We start from the raw sequence: 18,481 nt of genomic DNA on the forward strand, positions 1-18,481 counted from the left end.
CCGGGGGTGTAAACGACGGAAGAAGCAAGGAGCCCGTGTATACATTGGCCCATTTGAGACTCTCCGTCGTATTGGCGCAGTGGCTTATGAGTTAGCTTTTCCACCAGGCTTGTTCGGTGTTCATCCGGTATTTCATGTTTTCATGCTGAAGAAGTACCATTCAGACAGTTCTTCTATCATTCGTTGGGACTCAGCTTTGCTCAATGAGAATCTGTCTTATGAGAAAAAGCCTATAGTGATCATGGATAGGCAAGTGAGAAAGTTGAGGTCGAAGAAGATAGTTTCAGTTAAGGTGCAATGGAAGCACCGTCTGGTTGAGGAGGCCACATAGGAGACTGAGTCCGATATGGGTACTAGATATCCCCAGTTGTTCATCGACTCAGGTACATTTCCTCTGTTCCTTTCCTTTGTCGTTCGAGGACGAACGATTATTTAATTGGTATCTGATGTAACGGCCTGTTTGGTCTTTATTGCACTGTTTGACCCCTTTTCCCCCGTTGACCCTTTTCTAAGCCCTGTTGGTATAATTTTGACCCGCAGGGATGCTCGACATGATTCTCGAGGTCATCGGGTGAGTTTTAAGATGATTTAAGAAAGTTAGAGCTTTTGAGTGAAAAAGGTTTGCCCAATAGTTGACTTTTAGATGAATGGACCTTTTTCAGAATTTTGTCTATTTCGTGAGGTTCGAAGGGTTGATTGTGACTTGCTGGGTATTCGGTTCAGTCCCCCAGGGATTCGAAAGCGTTTTGTACCATTGGTTGGAAAGTTGGTTTTGGTCATTTAGGGGTTGACCAGGTCAAATAGACCTCTGTTGGGAATTTCTAGGTAATGAATGAGTTCGTAGCATATTTTTACATATGTTTGCATGTCTGGTTTGTATCCAGAAGGCCTCAGATGGATGTTAGGCTTTGGGTTAAAACTTGGTCAAAACCAGATTTCTACTAGTTTTAGGTGACTCGCCCCAACGAGACTAGTTGCGCCTCTAGTTGTCTGCCACAGTAGGACCTGGCTTGGTGTGCAAGGTTTATATTTTTAATGAGGTCCGCCCCAGCAGACGATTCTGAACCAGAAAGTGTTAAATGTCCCATTTCGAACCACTCGTTTCCCATTCCAAAAATTAAATCTCTAAATGACTTAAGGTCGATTTGAAGAGCTTTCAGAGTTGTTTCATCTTTGGGTAAGTTTCTTTCACCTTGTATTATGTTTATTTACCTTCCTAAGCTAGAATCTATCAGTGAAAGCTAGCGAGACTAGTTGGAGAAGATGAGTTTTCAACCTTAACTTTGATACTTAAATCCTAGGCTATGAATATGAGCTTAATTGATGAATTGGGCTAGTCTAAACATGGAATTTTGATTAATAAGTATTGTAGAAAAGATAATCATGTAATTATTCAGTGGAAATATGGTTCTCAAATCTAGAAGAATTTGTTGCAAGCTAGAGATCTAATTGAATATAACATTTGGTGGCAAATAAGTATGGGAAATTCTCAATTTTGGTTTGATAATTGGACAGGAATGGGTGCTTTATACTACACTGTAGAAGGCTATGATGAGAATGTTCAAAATGTTGTTGATGTGGTGGATCAGGGGCAGTGGAATTTGGAATGATTGAGAGAACTACCATATAAAGATATAGTTCAGCATATTAGCAACACTATTAGACCTATAATGATAGAAAGGGGAATGGATAAGCCATAGTGGATACTGGATACTAAGGGTGATTTTACAGTCAAATCAGCATGGGATTATATTAGTTTAAGAGAGAAAAATATGGAGGTTTATAAGTACATGTGGATGAAAGGGTTGCCATTCAAGATATCTTTTTTCTTATGGAGGTGTTGGAAATACAAGCTACCTTTGGATGATGTATTGAAGAAAATGCAATATAATTTGGCATTCAGATGTTGGTGTTGCTCCAATCCTAAGGAAGAGACAATCCAACATTTGTTTGCTACATCTTATGCAGCTAACAGGACTTGGTCCTATTTTTTTTCAATTGCAGGTTTGAATATGAAAGGATTCTCATATAACAAGGAGTTGTAAAAGTGGTGGGTACACGCTAGTTTAAAGGGAGATTAAAGATGATTTTTCAGGCTGTTCCTGCAATCATTATTTGGGAAATACGGAAAAGAAGGAATGCTATCAAGCATGAAGGGAAAAGATCAATTGGAAGAGTCATATACCAAGCTTTTACAACTATTCAAAGACTAGTGATGATCAGAAATCCCTCAATCGTAAAGGTGCCACACAAATGGGAAGAATTGATTACTATGTTAGAGAATGGAAGTAATAGGCTGAAAGTTACAAAGGTTGTATGAAATCTTCCACCAGCAGGTTGGTTGTTGTGCAATACAGATGGAGCCTCTAGGGGAAATCCTGGTAGAATTGTTTATGGTATCTGCTTGAGGAACAATGAGGGGAACTTGGTATGTCTTTGAAGGCTTTCAGATAGATAGCATTAACACAAATACATCTGCTGAGGTGATAGCAATTTTAGAGGCTATGAGGTATTGCAGGAATGACAGGTTGGATAATGTCATAATTTTGACTGACTCTGAAATGGTTTATAAAAATTTAGAGGAAGGAAGGAAGCCACCATGGGGAATTTTTAGTTGGACAGAAGAGATTTTGGAACTAAGAAGTACTATGACTGTCTCTTTGAGTCATATTTTGAGGGAAGGGAATAAGCTTGCTGATGCTCTGGGGAACCAGGCTTTAGATGAAGCCTATTTTCAATGTTAGGATTTTCAGGGGTTAAGATCAAATTGTAGGAATATTCTCAATAGTGATAAGACTCAAATTCCATACTTGAGGATAAAGACTAAGAGATAATGGAAAGGTGTGATGGCAGAGAGGGGCATAGGTCTGGAAACTGGAAGAAGCTTAATCATCATGTTCAAATCTATGTGGAGGAGAACATGGTGGTTTTTTCTAACTATGTTTACTTTTTTGCCGGTTTCTAAACTATACAAATCAGCACACACAAGGGCAGGAGGCTTTAATTCTAGAGTTCCAAGGTCACTAGTTACACAAGTTATTACAACTACAGAATTCATGAGACAACAGCAGCACAAAAACAAAAAGGGTAAAGGAAAAGAAGCACGCACACAAGATCAGCTTACTCCATATACTAGATTCAGTAACACACAGCAAATTTAGCATATGCAGACCAAATATAGTCAAATTCTCATTCCTGATTTAGATCAAATAGATTGGATGGATGTTTTATTTATAGTATTAGCATCATATGGTGCTCATTCAAATAGACAAAAACCAAATCTATACGAGTCAAAATTACGAAGAGAATGAGACTTATATGTTCAACATCAGCAGTATATACGAGAATAAATATCAGCAAATGAACAAAAGCTTTGACAGATGAAGAACTTACAAGGTTGAATAGAGATGGAAACAACACGATGAGCTAAGGAGCACCTCGATTCAGGTCAAGTCGGGGATAGATCCACCACATAAAGAACAAGAACAACAAGATGAGATCAGGTCAAATCGAGCACAGATCCAACATATGAAGAAGAAGAACAAGGTTAAATCACTCAGATAACCTAGAAATCAAACAAGATAACAAAAAGGGTGAGAATGATGCACTTACATCGAGTTCAACTTCAACATCAACAACACATCAATACAAGTGATGGAGGTGAGGATTAGTCAGACGTCTCGAGTAGCTTCTTCATTTCCACACCGGTATCAACCAAGAAGATGAAGAATTGAGAATATCAAGTCAACAAATGCAGATAGGGCATAACTTTTAGGGGTCGTTTGGTGCATGGTATAGGCTGGGATATCCCAGCACTAATTTTTTATACCGTGTTTGGTAGGAGGTATAAATTTATCCTGGGATAAATTTATACCTCCTACCAAACACGGTACAAAATGAAGCATAATCCTAAGGGTGGGATATCCCACCTTATCCCACTAAGGTGATGGGATAAAATAATCCCAAATGGTGGGATAAATTAGTCCCGGGATTATAATCCCGAGATAATTTTGGCTACCTACCAAACGACCCCTTACTTTTCTAAATGTGTTTTAGGACATAAGTCAGATAGACCATTTTTGTTTTTTCGTTATTTGAGGTTAGGCCTGATTATGGGCTTAACTTATTTTGCTTTGTTTTAGATTTTGCTGAACAAATAAAAAGATCAATCAGGTATAATTTTTTTTAAAAAAACATGGAATTTCATAAATTAGTAGATAATAAGCTTGAATCTCTAACTTGGATTGAGGAGTTGATTTTGGATAGTTAGGGTTTATTCCTAATTTGGGGGTTCTCTCTCAAATGATAATTGATCAATAATTGAGTTTAATTAGAAATTGGAGAGTGGAATTGAACTTCTAGAGTGTTGGGTTACCATTCCCAATCTTAAAATTCCCGTTTTACCCTCGTGGGTCTGATTTCCCCCTTTCTATAGTTGATTTATAATTTGAACAAATGTATAGCAATATGGGTATCGTTAATCTCTGTTTCTAACATACATTTTAATAATGACTAGACTTTGAGTATTTAGAGGCTCTTTAAAAGGGCAAGGCTCGCGTTCGACGATTTGTGGCACCAGCTCGACATCGAGATAGGTTAAGGCTTACCTTTCGGTTAGACTCCAATTAGTGAAGCATATGTAGGAGTTAGTTATTGATGTGGAAAGTATGGTAATCCTTCATGTATGAAATTGGGATGGATAATCTTAGGTTGGTATTGTTGTTGACTATGTGGGCTTGTTGCCTTGTTATCGTGATATGTTTTATCTCCATATGTGATGTGTTGGGCTCGTCGCTCGTTTACTATGTTGTATTTATGATGAATTCATCTCTCACTTATCATGTCACTTATCATTGGAAAAGGAAAGGATAATGATATAGGATTGGTATTGTGATGTGTGCTCATGTAAAGGCACAAATGAGATCTTGATTATGATTTTCACTTGATATTGATATCATGCATAGCATTCATACACATCTTACATAATACATTGATATGAATTGTGACTTGGTACTGGTGATAATAAGTGAGAAAGGAAACATCCGAGATTGCGACCGGAGTGAAAGATTGTGTATAGGTTGATATGAAAGTCATCTCTGGGTTGTGTGTAGAGTGACTGGTACATGGAATTCGCGAGTCCCCAATGGATCACGACTATCGAGATGTGGAGGATTTTCATCCGTAGCATGTGTGTTCGGTGACAGACAGCTGGCCAATGCATTTCATTGCATTGCATATGCACTCATTTACTTCATTTATCCATATTATTGATTCTCCTATGACATTTATATCATGAGTATTGTTCCTGATCTTGGATTGTGTTGTGCTTAGTATTTGACTACTTGCGGGTCTACCTTTCTATTTCTTTCTTCATATATATCTGAACTAATTGTTGTCGACCTATGATACCTAACAGTTCATGGTGTTTGTACTGATACTACCGTGTTGTACTTTTTTCTGAGTGCAGAGTTCATAGCAGGTTCCTCTTCTGCACCTCTTGAGTGATCCCAAGGCTCAGTTTTAAAGTTTCTAGGGTGAGCACTTGATGGATTCCGCAGCCCGGAGATTCTTCTATCTTTACTTATCTTTTCCTTGTTTTCTGTATGTCAGACTTGCAGTCTTCAGACTTTTAGTATTTAATGGCTCATGTTTTGAGACTACTTAATTCTTTCTAATTACTTTTCATATGTTTAAACTGCATGTTGAATACGGGAAGGGTTCGCCCACCAGGGGGGTTAGTGTGGGTGCCCGCTTGATCCACTAGTTGGGTTATGAAAATTGTTTTTTTTTCTCATTTAGACATTGCACAGTGCTTAGAACATCTGCTTCAATCAATCAACCAGAGGTCTAGCTTTGTTCAGACCTGGTTTGTCTTCTTCATGGTATCATGATCAATCATTGTTCATCTTTTGTCAATAATCAAAACTCATATATGCATTAGTCTAGCTAATGCCAACAAATTTCCCTTTTTGATGATGACAAACTCTCTGCCTTTTCTGTGCTCATTGCACCATGTTTTAACCTATTCCAAACACTCACAGCTTCGACTTGAACTTAGTTTAATCATGTTAGCATACACAGTTCAATCTCCCCTTTTTGACATTATTAAAAAGTTAATCCCAGATTATGGTCAGTAATATTCGTCCAATACTTAACTCATGGCCACTAGGGCTATCGCATATACACAGATACGAACATTTACTTTTTTTAGCCAAGAAAACATTCATGTCATACAATTTTAGGCACAAATTATTAAGATATGCAATAGTTTTTGTTTTTCATTGATCTTAACAAGTATAATTCTAGTCCCTTGGGTACAACGATATACAACAGATCTATGGAACTGGACTTCGAGAATTTGTACAAGGATAGGTTTAGGGGAGCTACTAATCACTTCAAAGTGAATGTGACCAATGTGGAGGTCCTATTCCTAGGGAGTTCTAGCTAGGGGTGGTTTCAGTTGGGAGGATATCTCTTCATCGTCTGTTTCTCCTTCCCTTGAATAGATCTTCATCTTTATCCGCCTTTTTCCCCCCAAGAAGACCCACCCCCCATGAGGGCTAAGATCCGGACAGTTTTTTTCATGATAGTAAGGGGTTCTTTCTCTATTTCAACCTTCCATACTTCTCCATGAACCCTTATAACTCCATAGCTCCAGTTTCATAATAGCTCAGATGAATTATTTTTAGACGAACTTAGGGTATCAACCACCTTATTTTCTTGAAAAGTTTTTGTACCGCTGGTTTCCTTCATTATATCCCCTGTTTTGGGATATTTCACATATTCCCCCTGTTTGTGAGTTCCACCCAATATTCTTTCCCGTTCATCTTTTCAGTCGATAAAATCATTTGGGCATTGGGGAAAGGTGTGTTTATGAGGGTTAGGTAAACTTTATTTTCTGATTTGGAGGGATCCAGGGATTGTGAGGAGGTGGGAGACTGATCGGAGCTTGGGAAGTATTTGCACATTTTTTTCATAAGAGCTCCCAAGTAAGAGAGATCGGATGGAATTTGTGAGATGAGGGTGATTCTATATCAGTTTATGTAGAGATTTGATCAAATAGCTGAAAAAGTCCCCTTTTTGGGAAGAGAATGATTTTATTGTGGGTGTCTTTTCAAGGCTATCATCATGACTCACTTTTTCTTCTCTCAATGTACTCTTTAGGTGGCTAGTCATAACTAGGGTTGATAGAACAGGTTGTCTAAGTTGTTCCATGATCTGAGTATATAACTGACTGTAGGAAAAAGAAACATATCTGAAACATTTTTGCAATCTTTGATAAGGCCTTCTTTTGTGACAGTCATCATGTTTAGACTTTGCAAGATCATGAACCTAACTTGTATAGGATGTACAACTTAATGTACAAGATTGAATGAAATATTTTAATTACTCTGTAAACCACCCAATCTGTGACACCCTTCTTAGCCAATTTTGAGGGATACATGTGCCGCTTGAATCATTCACGGTGCTAGCATAATCTTCTTTTTATAACCCTCATGGGAACTCTTCATTATTATAGTACGTATGCACTTGATCACATGGTTTTCTTTTTGTCATGAACGGGTCCTCTGGTTTTACTTCCTGAGTTTTAGCACTACTTCTCCTGAGTGTACAACACATGTTCTTGTTTTACTATCTTCTTTTAATATGAGGAATAGGTTCCTGAACCTGTTTCATTCGTTCCCCCTGTCTGATTGCTTTCCTCTTTTGATAACCTTCTTTCTACAGTTTTCTCTCTTCATATTTTGAGCAAGCAATACTCATTTATCATTTTAGCTTGCTCTTCTGCCCCTCTTTCCTACAAGGGAATCAGGGATTAGTTTTGGGCACCCATGCAAGCTTGGGTTCCTTTCCTTCACTCATGGATGTATCAATTCCTTCTCTTCCCATTCAGGAAATGTCTACATGAACCTATTTCCAACACCTGTAGCTTTCTTCTTGACAGATTTGGTGTTCTTCTTTGCAATCTTTAGGTTCTTCATCTTATAGCTAATGTTTACTGGACATTGAAATCTATAGTGCCCCATTTTTCCACACAAGGTGCACAATACTTCTTCTGACACTTCACGATTAGTCGTCTTATCAAATCCCAATCCTATAGTAATGTTGTATGTTTGGCTTATGAGATTCAACAGTAGTTGAGGCTTGAGTCGACCGATTTTCTTTTTCAAGATCATGCTCTGTTTGAAGCAGTCTTGAGCTGAGATCTTTAGATTTTTCTTTTTCCAACTGCAGTTCCCTTCTTACTCGTTTCAGTTTGGACTCTACCTTTAGATGCTTATTGTTTGCCACACGCTTTCCTGCTTCAAGTGTCAACTTCAGAACTTCATATTGAAGCCTCAATATGGATGAACCAAGTTGAGCAACCTGTTTTTTTAACAATTGATTTTCCTTTTCCGTTTTGACTCTACTTTTTTCACCCTTCAGTAGTTGATCCTCCACACTTTTGGGCTCACTGAGTGTCTCATCTCTTCTCGTTCTCATCTCGATGTCTTCCTCCATATCTGAATCTGAATGAATATCAGCCATGAGTGCAGTCTGATCAGCCTCATCCTCAGAGTCATCATCAGATCCCCAGGCTACTACCATAGCCTTTGTAGTCTCCTTGTTTTTGCCTACTTCCTCTTTCTCTTTTTCTTCTCTTCTCTTCTTCCACTCTATTTCCCACAGTGGGCAATCCTTGATCATGTGATCTGTTTTCTCACACTTGAAGCATTCACCAGCTTGTCCTCTATCAAAACTCTTTCCTCTTTCAGAGTTTTTGCCCAACTGATTTTCCTTTCTAAGAAATTTTCTAAAATTCCTCTCAATCAGGGCCATGTCCTCTTCATCTTTTTTATTTGTTGCTTTGAGAGCTAACAACCTTTATGAGCTTGCTTCTTCCATTCTAGCATTCTCAATGTCCGTCTCATGGGTCTTTAGATTTCCCACTAATTCATCTAGAGACATCTCCTCTATATCTTTTGCTTCCCTGATGGCTGTAACATTCATCTAAGAGGATTTCGGTAGGGTTCGCAAAATTTTATCCATTGAATCCTCTGTGGAGAGGACCTTCCCAAGTGAGGTTAATTTATTTACAATGGAAGTCTATCTTTTATTTACAATGGAAGTCTATCTAGTAAACATCTCAGCAATAGTCTCTCCTGGTTTCATCCTAAAATTCTCATAATCAGTGGAGAGTATAGCCTTTCTCAATTTCCTTACTTGGCTTGTCCCTTCATGGGCAGTCTTCAAGGCATCCGAGATTTGCTTGGCCATAGTGTATCCAGAGATTCTATTGTACTCGTCTAGTCCAAGCCCACAAATTAAGGCGTTCTTGGCCTTTGCATTCCTCGAGTATCTTGTAATCCTTTTGATCATACTCAGCCTTTTCTTTCATTACATCCTTTCCATCGTCTCCTTTCTTTGTGGGATATTTAGGTCTTTCGATCACCCTGTCCCATAATTCATAATCTTCTACTTGCAAGTGATCTTCTATTCATGCCTTCCATTATTGATAATATTGTCCATTGAATAATGATGGCCTTCTAGTGGATTGACCCTCTGAGTGTCCTGTAGGAGGTGCAACATTCATCATGATCTTTTCCAAGGTGTTAACCCTTTGAGGAGAACCCGCTCTGATACCACTTGTTAGTTTGTACGACCTACTTGTCTGTCCTAATCTATACTTACTTTTTCCTGTGGACATAACACGTTACCTAACCTGTTCTATGAACAAGTTTGCAGAATAAGAATCAACAAGAAGGTAAAGGACACAGTATTTTTACGTGGAAACCACCTGGCTCCAAAGGTGATAAAAATCACGACCAACAGACCTGTAGGATTTCCCCAACAACTTCACTACAACAATGAGCCAACTTCAAGTTACAAATACAACCTCTGTAACCTAATCCTTAAATCCCAACCTTGCTACCCAGCCTCTGACTAGCAAGTTTTCCCCAAGTAGTAAACTTCCTACTTGGAGTTACAATGTTTTTATCTACTTTAATGCTTCTAACTAAGCTGATAAAGATACAACTCGATAAACCAAACCTAATACACAAAACTAAACTTTAGAACTTGGAAACATTATTCAGTAAAACAGCTTCATCGATCCTTCTTTATGTAAATGTTGGACATATCTTTTGACAGCACAATATTTTGAACTCTCTCTCGTTGTGGGTGAGCAAACTTCTTCTAGGAAAGAACTGGGTATTTATAACGTTGAAGCTCCGCAAGTCGGCAAATACAACACCTTTTCTTAGTCGGCCAATGACACGCACGTAAGGTTTGTGTAGTAATTGGATTCTTGCCTTGTTGAGTCTGCTCCTTGTACGTGTATGAGGCTTACTAATCCCTACAAATATGACAAGGAATCTTTCATACTTGACCGCCAAGTTCTTTCCATAGTTCTGCAAATCCTACTTGTTATAGGACTTGCCCTGGAGCATGTTCACGAACCTGTTTTATCCACCTAGTCCGTCTGGCTCTGAATCTATGCACTGTCTGAGATAGAACATGTTCATGTACCTGTTCAACCAATCTCTTTCATTCTTCATCTGCTGTTAAACTATTTCTGAGATATTGGCTGGAACATGCTGACTGTTCTTATACATGTTTTATCATCCCTTTCACGTTCATACTTCTGACTTGTTCTTGAGTCTACTTTTGGTATGGATGATGGAACAAGTTGACAGACTCGTTTCATTGATCATGTGTAGCTCTGTGTCTGTCTTCTTCACATGCATTTATTCCTTGCTGGAATAAATCATGCCTTCAACCTTGACTCACTCTTTGACTTCAGATTTTGGTCTTGCTCTGTGATGGAACATGTTTGCAGACTTGGTTCTTCTGTTGACCTGATTCACATGCTTTGTCTGCAAACACTTTAGCTGAACAATTTCTTGCTTCCGAACATTGTCTTCTGAGTCTGAGTCACTTCACCTCTGGTCACTTTAATATTATTTTCTGTGTCAGAGTCACTTTACCCCTGATCACTTTAAGCTTTTCTTCATACAATGTCTTTGCTTCTAAGTCATTCATCTACGGCACCTGATGATCTGTGATCATTCCTCCTCTGTATCTGATGACTCTTTGATATAGAACATGTTTTGCATTATTTCTCTATTTCTTCAATGAACTGCTCCTCTTTGACTGTGCTTGTTTGCTTGTCTGTATTTGATGGAACATGTTTGTGGACCTGATTCATGTGCATTGCTTACAACTGTCTTTTGCGATTGATCAGGTATTTGTATTAGTTCCATGTGCATTGCAATCTTGCTCATTCAGCCATTGCTCAGTGTTTGAAACATCTGCTTCAATCAATCAGCCAGAGGTCTAGCTTTGTTCATACCTGGTTTGTCTTCTTCATGGTATCATGGTAAATCTTTGTTCATCTTTTGTCAATCATCAAAATTCATATATGCATTAGTCTAGTTAATGTCAACACCAAGCATACTTAAGAATTACACCCCATCTGAAAGATGCAAGATAACGCCACCATAATTCATTTTTGACTTAAGTAATCCCGTCGCTTCAAATTCAAATCCTTTGCCTGAAGACCTTGATCCTCTCAAATCGAGAACACAAGTGCCTTTACCCTGATTCTTCAAAAAAAAAATTAATTTATATCCCATTTACAATCACGCTCATTATCAACTGAAAATCACTCAAACCCACTCAAGGGATATCAAAATATCACAACTCTTGTTGATTATCTAAGCCAATTCATAGAGACACAGTAGTAATCCACAAACTTGAACAACTAAGAGTTTCCCTCGCCTCGCTTGAACATCAAAACTGAAAACTCATCCAAGTCAATCACATCACTGATAATGTCCTCCACGAAGCCTTTAGAAATACCAACCAACCCTGGTTATTGTAACAAAAATAAATTATTGCAGATGTAATATCCCAAACCACCACTGTACTAGTCCATAATCTGTAGAGTGGTCCTTCATTATTGTACACAGTTTCCTACTAAGGTCCTCATATATCTTCACACAAGTATCCTTGCCAAAAATACTTTAAATGAAGAATTTATCTTCTATCTTGCCATACGAGTCTGCCAACCCGATGTTAATACACAAATGTACTATAGTGAATTCACTTATCTTGGTTTCAACGGTATTACTGATCCTTACTTCAATTTCCAAAATGCACTTGAAAATTTGAGTTAGTTAACATCTACCATTGATCTACCACTTTAAATGTCCTTATAGACTGACACCTTGCCCAAGGTTCCTAAGACAATGTTTGCCCAAGAAAAACCACCTCTTTCGTTGTTTCGCCAAAACAGAATGCCTCCAGTAATCATGTGATTATCTTTCTCATTTCGTCATCTCCACAGAGTCATACCACCAGCAATTGTAGAAATTTGTTGAGTCCTAAGCAATAGGTACAATGCCCACATCCCTTCACCAACACTAGGCGCACAGCCGATAACTCCTTATGTAATAAATCTTCACAGTTGTCCATCGCTAGAATCATCTCCATTAGTCAATCGTTGTCCCCCCCCCCCCACCCCCACCCCAAAGTAGCCTATAACGTAGCCAACATACTGACCAATCCATATTCCCTAACATTCACTTCCTAAATAGGGTATCCTCGTCTCATGATAACTTAATGAATTCATCCCACGTATGACACCATAACCTTTGAAATATTCCATTCTAGTATCACCTATCATACTTGCACAACAAACAATTGCCTCGTATATCACCAATCAACAAGCTCTCAGTCCAAAATGATCCCTTTCAGTGCTAACCTTGAAATATCAAGCGAACCTACAAACCCGCCCTTTATCAAAAGGTCATAACTGCCTATTCCCGTATTGGTTAAATTACCATAAGAAACTCCTCCCACTTGGCCTAAAGCCAATAGCCATTCCCTTAGATACCCTCAAACCAATTATCCTTACTCCACCACCATAATGTCATCCTGTCGAAACTCTTCTTAGCTTCTCATGCTCCCTTGTATTATCAAAATTAGCACACCCTGTGCTCCCATCAGATGAATACTTTGGTATTAACTGTCGTGTCGCCAAACTTGAACTATTCAAATTCTCTTCAGTACAACTCAACTCTGTAAGTAGAAAGAAAACTCTTCAAATGAACCCCATAGCAAGTCTTACCACCTCGAATCTCATCACCAAAGATCACTTTTCTTGCCTTTGTCCTTTATCAACCTCTTTTCACTGCCTTACCATGGTCATTATCCTCTCATATGACCAATTGATCCTCCTAAGTTCAAACTGGTCTTTAAGATGCCAATATATGTACCTTTCCATTACTGAATCGTTGACTTGTCATTGATACACCCGTGTTATAAGACTGTCGTAATAAATATGGATGACATTAAAGCATTCCCACACCAATCGCACCTCAAGTAAAGCATCCTTGGTATGTCAAACCTCCTCAAGTGCAGTCTTTAAAGTCGTGACGCTTATTACTCAGTTATTTCACTAACCATACTAATTTAAATCGCTAACTCTTTTTCCATCACCTGTTATACCATAAATGCACCTCTTCAACCTTCGAGAAACTAATTGTTGAATACGTGGCGATCATGCAGTCCTCCATACCATCACTCCCATTTCCTAGGGATATCGCTGAACTAAAAAGTCTAAAATCACAACCCAACTCCATTGAGTCTTCAAATCATAGCTGCAATTTGAACTTGATCTCACGTCCTTATCACAGTGACGCATCTCGTACCGTACCACGCGATGTCACATCCAGCCGCTCATGTGTGAACCCAAAAATGTGTGCTCACCATCAGTGAGAGATTGAAACAAAGAAGTTTATACCTTAGACCAAATCACATACGCACAATAAGGAATGAAGGAATGAAAGCTTCCTAAATGTCCTACAGACTGTCGAAGATAAGTACGGAGCTCATCGTACCGATCCGCAAGACTCTACTAGACATTGCTCTTGTACTCATGAGACCAGTGAATCTAGAGCTCCAATACCAATTTGTCATGACCATTTCACGGATCATGATGGCACCTACACTATCCCCATAATAGGCAAACCATCCCATATTAATCATCATTTAAAGAAAGGAAATACGGAAAGTTAAATACTTCAAGAATACTATTAAACATCCTTAATAATATACATAAGTGGTGAAAATACTTAGTCTTTACAAGTCCCCCAAACCTGGTCCAACTTGTACAAGAGCATCTAAATACTATACAAGTATTTGAATACCAAATAATACAACTGTCTTGAAAGAAACAAAAGCGGAAAGTAAGATGGAGGGAGATCTAGGGTTGCTGATAGAACTGATGGCTCACCCTGGTAACTCCAAGGAAACACCTCCGGAATCAGCAACGAGGCCTAGAATTGGAACAAGGATCAGTACCTACACCCAAAGAAAGTGCAACAAGTATAGTATGAGTATAACCACTAGTATCGTAGATATCATAGGCCGACAACGAAGGGAAACACATATACAGAATGTAAAGTTTGAAGTTAATCACTCAATACGTCAATTCAAGTTTCACCACCTATGCCCCTTAGAGCATAGTTCACACTAAGACGGGTAAGCACGTACACTAAGACATGTAAGCACAAACCACATAAGGAAAATAAGAGACAAATGGAAATATGAATGCATGGATGCAACACATTGGCTAATATCAAACCTTGTACCCACATGCTAGCGGTCATTCCGTCTAGTCATGACCTACGAGGGACTCGCGAGGTCTATATACCTGTCACTGTACCACCCGAGGTCCTTTACCTTCAGACTGTGACCACTCATTGTACCCGCCCAACTTTACCGCCCAACTGAGACACTCATTGTACCACCCGACTTTATCGCCGAACTGTGAGAACAATATCCTTACCTCATTCCGATCCTTATAACATCTCGTATCCTCTCTTTTTCATAACTTATCCAAATGTGCATATAAATGGGAAATGAATGCAAAAGCATAATATCTTATGTCAGCAACATTATGAATTGCAAGAATGAATATGCGTCATCACACTAGTTACATCTGTCAGCTCATAAATCCAGAACAATTTCTTTTTCACAATTATACGAGATATGGAGCGATGAGGTAAACAATTCATTCACGCAGCTATAAGTCAAATCACGGTTATCATAGCCCACATAAACAACAATCATACCAACCTAAGTGGATGTATCACCACAACCACGCCCGAAGTCCCAACATGCTTTCCCCATCTTTCTAACTACCAATAATATACACCGGTACCCACCCAAGTGCTCATCGCAACCACTAAGGTGGGACCCCCATCACGCCCAATACCCCTTCAATATTTATAAACTATATATGCCCTCCAATCAAAGTCTAAAGAATAAACTGTAACCTACCTCGAGGACGAACAGGAGCCACGAACCCTCAAGCCAATGTCTTTTCCTTCCAAACTGCTTCTGAACAGTCAAAGTCTATCAAATATGCAGTCTATGTCAAAATATGATTCTACAGATATCCATAGTGCCATAAAAAGAATTCGGGTCCAAAAAGTCAACCCAAAACCCTGTCCTAAACCCTTAAGGTGAAAACGATAATTTATCATTAAATCGAGTTCAACTTAGTCAAATTAGTATTCTACAAGGTCACACGAATTCAACAATTCCCATATTGTTATACTACAGTCCGGATCTAAAAAATGAACCCAAAATAATCAAACCCAAGCCCCAAGGGTAAAGCTAGAATTTTAGGGTGGAAATAGTTTACCTATAGTCTAAATAGTCATAGTCCTAAGTTTCATGGAAATCTATTCATAATTAAGCCTTCAATTCCACTATTTACTCAGAACCCCAATTTATGGAAAACCCTTATCCCCATACCTAGAATCATGGATTGAATTGGAAACTAGTAGACGAAATCATGAAATAAAGCCTAGATGAAAGTTAGAAACTTACCCCATTGACGAATCTTGAAAATGAAGGTTTCGCATCGATTTTCGGGATAAGTCACTGCTCAATGAAAATCCCTTCATCCCGATCACGGGAGCCCATCGCGATAGTGATTTCAGCGACCCGACCAAAGAATTTGGCCTTCGCGAACGCGAGGCTTTTCGCCTTGGCCGCCCCAACCTACTTCCACTTCATGAATGCGGCCCCCGCGATCGCGGTACCTCCCTCGCGAACGCGAAGAAGAAAATCAGAAATCGGACACTAGAAAATTATGGTGTCCCCCGAACTTGGAATGGATACCTGAAACTCACTCGGAACCTTCCGGGCACAAATCAAATATGCAAATTGAGTATAAATGACAATACGAACTTGCTCGCGCACTCAGAATTTCCAAAAGAGGTCATCTTGGCCCGGGGTTAACCATGGTCAACTCCGAAACCTCAAAATCCTAACTTTCCAACCAATGACCCAAATCACACCCGAATGCCTCGACACCAGAACCGAAGGCTCGACTAAGTCAAAAATCTCATTTCAAACGTAATGGAATCGACAAAACTCCAATAATGACGCATTTACCTCTGATGTTGACTTTGGTCAAACATCTTCGTTTCCGTAACTTAGAAAACTCTAATTTCACTAAAACCAATTCAAAACTCGCTCGATTTTCTCGGGAACCGCGCTACCTATCCCCGCAAGTCATAGTCACCGAGAAGAAACTACGGGAAGGGTAATTTGGGGAAAAGATGTAAAACTCCTAAAAGCTCAAAATGACCCATCGGTCGTTACACTTATCTATGATATTTCGTGTAATTAAATCATAAGCTTTCATAGTACTGGAGAAATCACAGGTCAAAAATAATTACTTTCTCTCGACTTGCTGTTGTAACTTTGAAGAAGAAGAAACTAATTCTTGCCATCAGAGACTCCCGCTTGGATGATTTAGGAGATGTGTTCGTCTGGAAGTGAAAATAAGAGCGGAACTATTGTCTGACAGCCAAATGGGAAAGAGTGAAGAAGAGAGAATGATTTTTAACCTTGGTTAAAGATAGTAATTAACTAAATAAATCTTTTCCCCTGAATTGCGAAGAGAGGACACGTGTAAGGCATTCAAGGGTCAGTTGAAGGAAATGGAGAGATGGCTCACTGGAGAGGAACCAGGTCCATGTTCAGTGACCATATATGAATTTTGACCCTTTCGCTAGTTTCTGGGAAAAAAAAAAAAATGTTGCACTGGCTGGATATTTGGAGCACTAGTGGGCCTCTATTGTAAATTATGGCTCACAAGTCACGAGCGTAGAGTGCAGTAGATACTTTGAAAATAATCATGAGTTGTTCCATTCCTTATAAGACAGGTAAATTTGTAGTACTTAGTGTTTTGATTCATTTGGATATTCCATTTAAATTAGCTTAACATTTCCTCAAAGTATGTTGCTTCAAGCAATTCGACCCACCTCATTGGATTGTCGAACTTAGTGAGGTCAGAGGAGGCAGCTCCAATTTCTAGAATTGAGCTCTCGGCTGCGAAAATGGATACCAAATCTTAATTATTGCTAAAAACAATTATGCAAGACAATATTAAAGTTGTTCTATTTTCAATTTCCTTTGTTATAATATTAACTTTTGCTACTAAAAAATATTTAATTATATAAAAGAAAAAATTAGTTTCAACAGTTGATGAAGATGATGATTTATTTAAGGCAAAGTATTTAATATGAATTCACCTCTCTTACGAGTAGCACAAAAATGGACAATGGAACAACTCGTAATTACTTTACATTTAACCATTTACAATGTGGCGAACTCGTGGGCAACTGTTATACAAAAAATTAATCAAAAAGAGATATTACTTTCACTGCTTGGTGAAGGGGATGATTTATTTAAGACAAAATAAATTCATCTCTGTGACAAGTACCATCAAAATTACAAAATAGAGCAACTCGTAATTACTTTCCATCAACAATTTAAATAGTGTGGAGTAGTACTGGCGGGCTACTGTCGTAAATTATGGCTCATAGGTGCATAGTGCAACGTTAAGAACTTTTTCAAAAAAGTGATATTCTCGTGATCCTGTTTTGTAATCTTATTATTCTTTTCTTTTAAACTATAACCATTTTGAATAGTTTTGAAAATTTTTAATATTTATTTATAGTTATCGTTTATTTAAATCATTTTTAGACAAAGAATTAAAACAAGATTATTTTTTATTTTTTTTCGAAGGGATTAAAAATAGATTAGATACACTGATGTTGTGACTCAAAACCTCATCATACCTCAGCAACAAGTTACAAAACCTCATCATACCTCAGCAACAAGTTACAGCCTCCACCATTTCACTCTTTTTCTCCTCCATGCCTTTTCTATGCGAACCCCCCTCCCCCGTCCCCCCTCCCCCCTCCCACCTCAAAAAAAATTCTAATTATGTTAAGTACTCAGCTGGCAACATAGAGAAAAAATTTGTTCTCTTTTTCAAAATTCATATGGAAGCATTCATCGCTACAAAAACTATTCCATTCTGAGTTTTTCAATTATTGGGTTTGTGCTTATTGCGTAACATTTTTTATACGACTAGAAAGTTGTACACCGATATCAAGAAAAGGTGAAAAGT

General features: G+C 38.4%; 1 protein-coding gene across 1 annotated transcript; it reads right to left on the reverse strand.

The window, feature by feature from the left end:
* Nucleotides 1-8,082: 8,082 nt before the first annotated feature.
* On the reverse strand, nt 8,083-8,820 carry LOC132066465 (uncharacterized). The gene has a single exon (XM_059459774.1). The coding sequence runs from the start codon at nt 8,818-8,820 to the stop codon at nt 8,083-8,085; it is 738 nt and encodes a 245-aa protein (XP_059315757.1).
* Between the last annotated feature and the right edge of the window lie 9,661 nt (nt 8,821-18,481).

This window comes from Lycium ferocissimum, chromosome 8, assembly GCF_029784015.1.
Source record: "Lycium ferocissimum isolate CSIRO_LF1 chromosome 8, AGI_CSIRO_Lferr_CH_V1, whole genome shotgun sequence".
Lineage (NCBI taxonomy): Eukaryota > Viridiplantae > Streptophyta > Magnoliopsida > Solanales > Solanaceae > Lycium > Lycium ferocissimum.

Coding starts and splice junctions, on each gene's coding strand:
- LOC132066465 (XM_059459774.1), bottom strand. CDS start 8,820: ATGGCCCTGATTGAGAGGAATTTTAGAAAATTTCTTAGAAAGGAAAAT.